We start from the raw sequence: 8686 nt of genomic DNA on the forward strand, positions 1-8686 counted from the left end.
TTTAAAATAATCAGCATTTCTGCAATAAAACAGTATTCCCCTTCCTTCTGACAGCTATAGGGATCACACAACCATGCACTGCCCATGCCCACGCAATTAAGCTAATCGCTCTGCCAAAAACTCTTTGCATGATCAAAACCCACCTTCTCTTGCATATCCTACGGTTGGACTCAATGATCTCAAAGGTCTTTTCCAACCAAACGATTCTATGATCCCTTCTTGGGGGAAATTCACCCCCCATGGTCTTAGCCAGGTGAGATTTTCATTTCAGAGTGTCCGTACGTCTCTTCACGCATCATCCTGGCTCTTAAATCATTCTCCTCTGCTTGACCCCTGGTAAAAAAAAATCAGCAGGGATTTTCTTTCCCTCATGCAGCTATTGCGAAAGGATGAAAAATTGGGTTATCCCAACTTCAGAAAGAGAAGCCACATTTTAATTGTCTGAACTGGAGCTGTGGCTATTATTGAACTTCTTTAATGACACTAGAAAAAAAAAAAAAAATCCAATTTTTCCTGTTTATGAGAGGGTTGGTAATGCTTATGTAAATTGGTCCAAGTTGCTACACCAGGTTTGGTAGAGTCGATTTTAATTACACACCGACGAGCACCTTATATGTCTGTAGTTAAATGCATGCGTTGTTTTTCCTGTGTGTGTACTAGATAGACGGATTTAACGCTTTTAAGGTGCAAGTGAACAGAGTTGATTACCCTTCGCTTACTCCACACTTGCAGCTGTACCTTCAATAAACTACATGCATAATTCATGCCTTGCTTCACGGGTTTTATTTCCCTCCCTGATATTATAAAAGCAAAGACATTTTCTCAAACATGAATCTTCGCATGGGTGGAGTTGGTAGCTCGCAAGAAATGAAGTTTAAACAAGGGTTTTTTTGAGACTTTGTCTGCTCTCCTTCCTGATGGTCTTTTGCATACCTTTATTCCATCCAGAGATTAAGTGTGGTCACAAGGAAGTCTGGAAATACAGTGTAAACCAGGATATTTAACTGCTCGTGGGATGTGCAGCTCACTTGGGATCTCTCACATTGTCTGGGACATCTGGAGGCAGAAAAAAGTGGCCAGGCCCTTGTTTAAAGAAATCAGTGAGAATCAGCTCAGGTAGTAAGAAAATGAAAATAATCCCCCACCCAACCCTGAACCCTTCTCACAAGAGTAAGTCAATTTTAAAAGAAAACAAGAGAAAAGTATCTTCCCAAGGTGCAGCAGCAGGGCCTTTCCTCCTCAAACACCCCATCTTCCTTAAAACACATGAACTTACATTAAGAGGATGTACCTGGACATTCCTCTCCAACATCCCTTACTGGGAAGGTCTCTACAACTGAAAGGAGGGTGTAGAGAGGTGGGGGTGAGTCTGTTCAACCAAGGACCAAGGGACAGGACAAGAGGAAATGGGCTCCAGTTGTGGCCAGGGCAGTTGAGATGGGATGTGAGGGAGAATTTCTTTGCTGAAAGGGTTCTGAGGCATTGGAAGGGGTTGCCCAGGGAAGTGGTGGAGTCCCCATCCCTGGAGGGATTGAAGAGTCATGTAGACACAGTGCTGAGGGCCATGGGTTAGTTGGGGACTTGTCAGTGTTGGGTTCATTGTTGGACTCGGTGAGCTTAAAGGGCTTTTCCAATCTGAGCAGTTCTGGGATTCTGTGAGGGGAAATCCCTCTCCCAAAATTTTAGGAGACTGGGATTTAGGTGAGGTCAGGTTGCCCCCTCCCTTTTCTCTGTGAGGGTCCCCAGTTTCTGAGGGACAGTGACGCACTGAAAGGTCTCTATAACACGGCTGGGAAGGGTTTGCCATGGTGGAACTCATCACAGCTGGATGCACAGCTGGATGCTGGGAAAACCAGCCAGCCCTGCTGGCTTCTTCCCTCCCACGACTCATCTGGGCGCAGCCGAAAGCCCCCAAGACAACTTCACTCTGAATTTCCCTTTGGAGAAATCTGTCTCTCCTCACCCAGTCTGGGGTGTGGGCAGGTTAATTTACCCCATGAAAGGCACACCAAGGACTGGGTGTTGTAATTTATTCCCCGACGTCCCACTCTGCTTCCTAGACTTGACTGCTGACTCATGGCTTCTTTGCCCCAACTTCTCCATGGGCTGGAGGATGAGTTCAACCATCCTGCCAGGCTTGGTCTGTCCATACTGGTGTGATGGTGATGAACTCATCATTGGTTCCCACTGGTTGAGCACGTGCCTCTGCTTCTCTCCTAGCATGGAAGCTATGCTGAGCATGGTGGATTCAGGCTCCCTGTGTCTCCATTGCTTTTCTGATGGAAAGCAAGATGGTTTGTTGGATATGATCAGCAGGTAGCAGATCACTAATTATTTTTTAATAAATTACATGCCTTAGCAACACTGTCTGGGCTGGCGTGGTGGTGAAAGCCAAATGGATCAGCCCTTGCTGAGAATTATCTTCATCTTTCAGTCTCAATTGCATACGACTCGGACTTCAACTCATTTGTATGTAAATAACGAACAGAAACACCCAAACCAGAAGCTCCCAGTGCCCCAACAGCTCATAATTTATGTTGATCACCTCCCTGTGAAACAATACCTGCACACCAATAACCAGCCAGCTCCCCAGGGTACCAAAGCAGCCCAGCAGCTCTTTCTGGAAGAATACCTTTAATCATCCCTGCCCTTCTCAACCCCCAAGTATTGCAAAACCCACATTTTCTGCTACCTGCTTCAAAGTGTTAATGTAAATCAGGGTATTTTGGAGAAAAAAAAGGCTAGGAGCACGTATTTTGGGGCAGTTTAGAGGCCAAATCACTCTGTCACTCTGGACATGTCCCTTGACAGAGTCTAGCAGAGTTGGTCCAAACTGATAGATGCAAAAAGCCACATCTGCCTTTGGGCATGGAGCCCACAAACCTCAGCTCCTCCACACAATTAACCAGTGCGGTAATGAAACGCTGCATTTTTCACCCAGCCTTTGCGTTGCTCACATACCTTGTGGACAGTGGGCTGAAGGAAAAGAGTGTGGGAGCTGAAAATGACAATTCCCTCTCTCTTGTTGGCAGCCCCACCTTTAATCCTATTATATTCATTCAGCTCTAATATCTGATCCGAACCCGTTTGTCAGCTTCAGGACAATCTGGCTTTACTGGGGTCAAGAAAGCATGAAGACAAACTCATTTTCCCATCCCACCCGTGCTTTGAATTTTATGCAAATAATCAAGGCAATAGCTGTTCATGAATTTCAAGTGACATCCCAGGCAGATTCAGACCAGCATCTTCTGAAGAGAAGCAAGTCAACCGGTACCAACTGGGAATTTTACACTGCAATGGGAAATTCTATTTGAGTGACCCAACTCTCCCAGTTTGAGCCTGCCTAGCAGCATTTCTCCAAGGATAATCAGATATTTGGTCTTCTGCATTTGGTAGAACATGAAGCACCTGTTTAATTTTTCTTCCAGAGATGCCAGTGGGATTTTTAGTTCATACTTAATGGTTTTGTAGCACTGAGGCACACGAATGTATTTCAAAGGGCATGTAGAGTCCTGTCCTGCAAATATGTTTAAGCTCCAGTCATGTGCACAGTGTGGGCAATGCCACCAGGACAGCAACATGCTGAAAAAGAACTGAGCTCTGAAATATGAAGAATAAAATACTGTAAACATTGCAGTTCCACAAAGCCTGAGATGTCACAAAATATCACCACACCCTATTGAATTTGCTTTTTTTCCCCCAGTGAGTCCAGGAAGGAAAATAAGGAGAATTTGTGGGAATATTTTTCATGCTGGTTGAATCTTTGCTTTTGGCAACGATTCTGATGGAAAGGTTCAAAGGTCTTTAAAAGAAATCACAGTTGTAAAGAGCTAGAAACTCAAGACTGATTATATCTTAATGTGAACATGCAAATAATACTGTTCCTCAAAGCTGGGCACAGTGGTTTTCAGAAAATCTGTCTCTTTCATTGAAATGCTTTTTAGATCAAGATGAAAATGCATCGATCACATCATCAGTTGGCTGGAGACATCGCGACGGCAGCCTCTGGGTGGGATGGAGTTGTCCTCTGGAGATGTCAGCCTCTCAAGAAAGGAAACCTGGGAAACCTACCGTAGACTAAGTATCTAACACTAAAAGCCAAAATTTGAGGTGATCTTTAAATATACTCAGAGGAAAATCATGGATCAGGATTTTTTTGTGCCACTCAGCTCAAAAAGATGGTCTCTGCCCACCTAGTGTGAACAGGTAGACTGGATAAATGAGAGTCCTGAAAGAGATGTCAGGCTTCATAAATATCACACCTGCACTCTGCCCTCTGATGAAGAAGCCGTGGGAAATATTTTTTGTTCAGATTTAACCATTTTATTCTCACTGCCTCTCACTCAAGTTGGTTCAGAGGACTGTCTGCTAAGCTCTACACTGATCGACTGCATCTTGACAGGCTGAAAGAGCTGGGGCTGTTCAGCCTGGAAAAGAGAAGGCTCTGGGGAGATCTTATGGCAGCCTTCCAATACCTGAAGGGGGCCTACAAGAAAGCTGGGGAAGGACTTTTCATAAGGGCAGTTAATGACAAAACAAGGGGAAATGGGTTTAAGCTGAAAGAGGGGAGGTTTAGATGAGAGATTAGGAAGAAGTTCTTCACAGTGAGGGTGGTGAGACACTGGCTCAGGTTGCCCAAGGAAGTTGTGGATGCCCCCTCCCTGGAAGTGTTGAAGGCAAGGTTGGATGAGGCTTTGAGCAACCTGGTCTAGTGGAAGGTGTCCCTGCTGATGGCAGGGGGGTTGGAACTGGATGATCTTTAAGGTCCCTTCCAATCCTAACCATTCTATGATTCTATGATTCTAAGTAGCGTAGGGGTATCCAGGTAGCTATTTCTCTTTTTTCACCCTTTTTTATTTCTTGTAAAAAATAAAATAAGACATCTCTGCAAGCACACAGATGCACTAAGGCTGAGCTCTCACTGCCAAAAATTGAGGAGTTAGATAACTCTTCTAGCTGGGCAGATTCGCACCCAGTAGGTGTGTTTGGGTGCAATCAGTGTTTAATGAGTTTCAGTAAGACAGCTGGCTGCCTGGCATGTCAAAACCATGAAGGCACTAAATTGATCACTGGACTTCCATGCAACCAAGCCCAGATCCCCAGGGGGATATAAAGGGCATCCCACACTCCCTTCTATCAGAGAGCTGCACTCTCTATTTGCTTCTTCTTGCCAGTGCTGGGCTGTTATCTCCTGCTGTGATGAACCGTCAAACTTACAGCATGAGAACGGGAGGTGGATGCAGATCTTACAGCACTGTGTCTGCTATTATTCCAAGTAGCAACAGGGCTGGCTTTAGTTCGATGTCTGTGGCACGATCTGGAGGAGTTGGAGGTGGTTTTGGAAGGCTGATTGGAGGAGGTGGCGGTGGTAGTGGTGGTGGTTTTGGCAGCAGGAGTCTCTACAACCTTGGTGGTAGCAAGAGGATATCCATTGGTGTTGGAAGCAGCTTCCGAGCTGCTTTTGGGAGTGGAGCTGGTAGTGGTGGCTCTGGCCTGGGAGGTGGCAGTGGTGGTGGCTGCGGACTTGGTGGTGGCGGAGCTGGTGGCAGTCTTGGACTTGGTCTTGGTGGTGGAGGTGGTGGATATGGCTTCCGTGGAGGTGCTGGTGGGCTTGGCTTTGGTGGTGGACAGGGAGGTGGTGGAGGGTTTGGCTTTGGTGGAGTAGGAGGGTTGGGAGGATTCAGTGGAGGTCTGGGTGGTGGCAGGAACCCAGTGGGATTTGGTGGTGGTCCACCTGGAGTTGCTACAATCCAAGAAGTGACTGTCAACCAGAGCCTTCTGGCACCACTGAACCTGGAGATAGATCCAAACATCCATCAAGTACGAAAAGATGAGAAGGAGCAAATCAAGACCCTCAACAACAAGTTTGCTTCTTTCATTGACAAGGTAAGACTCCATCAAGTGCTGTGGAATCATGATGGAGAGGGAGCGCGACAGTCTTATAGCTACAAAAATATGACTTCATAGATCAGGTTGCCCAGGGAGGTGGTGGAGTCACCTTCCCTGGTGGTATTTAACAGATGGGTAGAGGAGGTGCTGAGGGACGTGGTTTAGAGGTGGAATTGGCAGTGTTGAGTTTATGGTTGGACCCAATGATCTTAAAGGTCTTTTCCAACCACTACGATTCTGTGATTTTATGATCTACAGTCGATTGCATATTTCCTCTCTGCATGGCTTCATTAAAGTAATCAAAACAGAACATTCTTCTAAACAGTTACAAGGCAGAACACTAGACACCAGGAACTACTGATAAAAGGATTAGATCCAGGTTTTGTGCCTGAGAAAGAAGATTTATCAGCTCACATGGAATAAGCCAGTTCCAGGTCCAGACCTAGCTGCTTAACCCAGCTCTCTCTGTGAGGAACCACAGCAGACGTGTTAGTCCTTATTGCTTTATTGCCTGCAAGCTAAAGTCCTTTTTGTATTGACTCAACTTAAGTCCTTCCTTGACTTTTACCTGGGTAAGTGGGTAGAATATATGAGCAAAAGGAGAAGCAATTAAGTACCTGTTTTTTAACCTGTAGCACTCAGATCTTCGCTTTAATGAAGAAAGATAAATATCTCTGACAAAGAAAGAAAACCCAAAGGATGTTGAAGAAAGCGAGGGATGAAAGAGCTGAACCCACATTTTCTAATGATTGCTCATTGGCTTGCTAAATTAAATTGTCTCTAAAGAGAACTGTCCACTGAGGGCAGATTTGCTGAGCTACTGGATGGGTTAACATAGCCCTAGATAATCTGGAGGATATTCACAGCTGGATTTAATACCCTTAGTTTGGAGATCTCCTTGGTTTGTGCTATGCATCACTCCCAGCTGTTGAGTATTGTCCATCAGCGTGTTCACAGGTATCTTCTGCTAACCCTCTTCTACTTCTCAATACTCAGGTTCGCTTCCTGGAGCAGCAGAACAAGGTACTTGAGACCAAATGGACCCTCCTGCAGGACCAGGGTCAAAAAAACAACTCAGGCAAAAGCAACCTGGACCCACTCTTTGAGGCTTACATCAACAACTTGAAACGACAGCTGGCCAACCTGCTCAATGAGAGAGGACGCATGGATGGGGAGCTGAAGAACATGCAAGACCTCGTTGAGGATTTCAAGAACAAGTGAGTGCCTGTTAGTGGCACATCCAGGCTCCTTGGGGTGAAACGGGAATGGTTCAGCTTAGCATGAGGCAGTAGGATTAATCTCACTTAAATTTAGCTTTCTGAAAATCAAACATCTATCCTGAGATATTAATCAAACTTTCTCCAGGAAAGGGAAAAATTGTATCTCCAGTCTGTCCTCTAGCCCACACTTAACTACTCCCAGTCTAATATAGGACTCCTGTGAGGTATCTCTCCCTGCAGAACCTCTGTCTTCCTTGACAGCAGCAGAAAGGTGGTCCATCAACATTTTTCCAATCAGAAAATGCACATTCAGCCAGGACACAACAACTTGTGATGACACTTGCAAAGGAAAATCATCTAAACAAGCTTTACCCTCCTTGTTCCATCTGCATTATGTGAAAATATCATTTTAACCTTTTGAGAAACAGGATTCTTACAAATTTGAGCTGGATAGTTTCCAAGAGGCTGATTTGTAGACTCCATACCCAGCCCAGATAACCTTCCAGTCCTACCTATACCACTTCTCTGCTTACCGAGGTATGATCCAGCACATCTTTCCTTTTATCCCTACAGATATGAAGAGGAAATCAACCGACGCACAGCGGCAGAGAATGAATTTGTGGTGCTGAAGAAGGTGGGTGAGATAGGAGGTATTATGGATGCTGAGCTAACCCTAACCATTGGACAGTCTGGGAATGTCCTAAAGAATGGGATATCTCATGGAGCTGCATCTTCATCCTTTAAAAGCCATCCTCATCCTTTAAATCCAAATCACATTTGGATTGTGGTTTTGGGGGAAAGGAATGAAGGAGCTTGGAGGGTGGAATTAAATTATTGTCCCACAACATACACACATGCTTGCCTGGGCAAAACAGACCATGAAGAAACAAAGGTGGTCAGCAGTGCCAGGAACCCCCAATATCAAGGCCAAGTAGCCTGCACCCCCTTCCTTATCCACTAACAAAGCTACACACAGAACTTCTTTTGGATAAGAGGTGTTCTCTGGGTGCTCTTCCAGGGGGATGTACCAAGCACAGCTTCTCCAATCAGGCAGCAGTGAAAGGGGCAGCCTCATCATCTCCAGGCTTGGCTAGTTCTTGACTGAGCTAAAGAAGAAGTACCAGATGCTCCAGATGTCCCATGGTTGCTCTTTTCCAGGATGTAGATGCTGCTTACATGAATAAAGTGGAGCTGGAGGCCAAGGTGGATGCCCTGACTGATGAACTCAGTTTCCTCCGAGCACTCTACGAAGCGGTACAGACATTCTTCTCTGATTTCTGTCCTGTTATCACCTCCTGGACAGTGACTGCCATCATTCATGGCATTTGAAAAGGTAAGTGCAGCTGGTCAGGATCCTGTGTGCTTCCTCACAGGAGCTGGCTCAGCTCAGCGCACAAGTGTCTGACACCGCTGTCATTCTGTCAATGGACAACAACCGGGACCTGGATCTCAGTAGCATCATAGCTGAAGTCAAAGCTCAGTACGAGGACATTGCCAACAGGAGCCGAGCTGAGGCAGAGGCTTGGTACCAAACCAAGGTGAACAGACCCACAGATGCCATGGATGCATTTGTAGGG

General features: G+C 45.7%; 1 protein-coding gene across 1 annotated transcript in view; it reads left to right on the top strand.

The window, feature by feature from the left end:
• The first annotated feature begins 5199 nt into the window (after positions 1-5199).
• LOC104526282 (keratin, type II cytoskeletal 5) overlaps positions 5200-8686 on the top strand; it is a 5382-nt gene continuing 1895 nt past the window's right edge. The window contains exons 1-6 of the mRNA XM_029085382.1: positions 5200-5476; positions 5576-5886; positions 6886-7106; positions 7683-7743; positions 8268-8363; positions 8483-8647. Of these exons, the coding sequence (XP_028941215.1) occupies positions 5200-5476; positions 5576-5886; positions 6886-7106; positions 7683-7743; positions 8268-8363; positions 8483-8647 (1131 nt within the window). The remainder of the gene's footprint in view (positions 5477-5575; positions 5887-6885; positions 7107-7682; positions 7744-8267; positions 8364-8482; positions 8648-8686) is intronic.

The sequence above is a fragment of the Antrostomus carolinensis genome, unplaced genomic scaffold (assembly GCF_000700745.2).
Source record: "Antrostomus carolinensis isolate BGI_N321 unplaced genomic scaffold, ASM70074v2 scaffold16020, whole genome shotgun sequence".
NCBI lineage: Eukaryota > Metazoa > Chordata > Aves > Caprimulgiformes > Caprimulgidae > Antrostomus > Antrostomus carolinensis.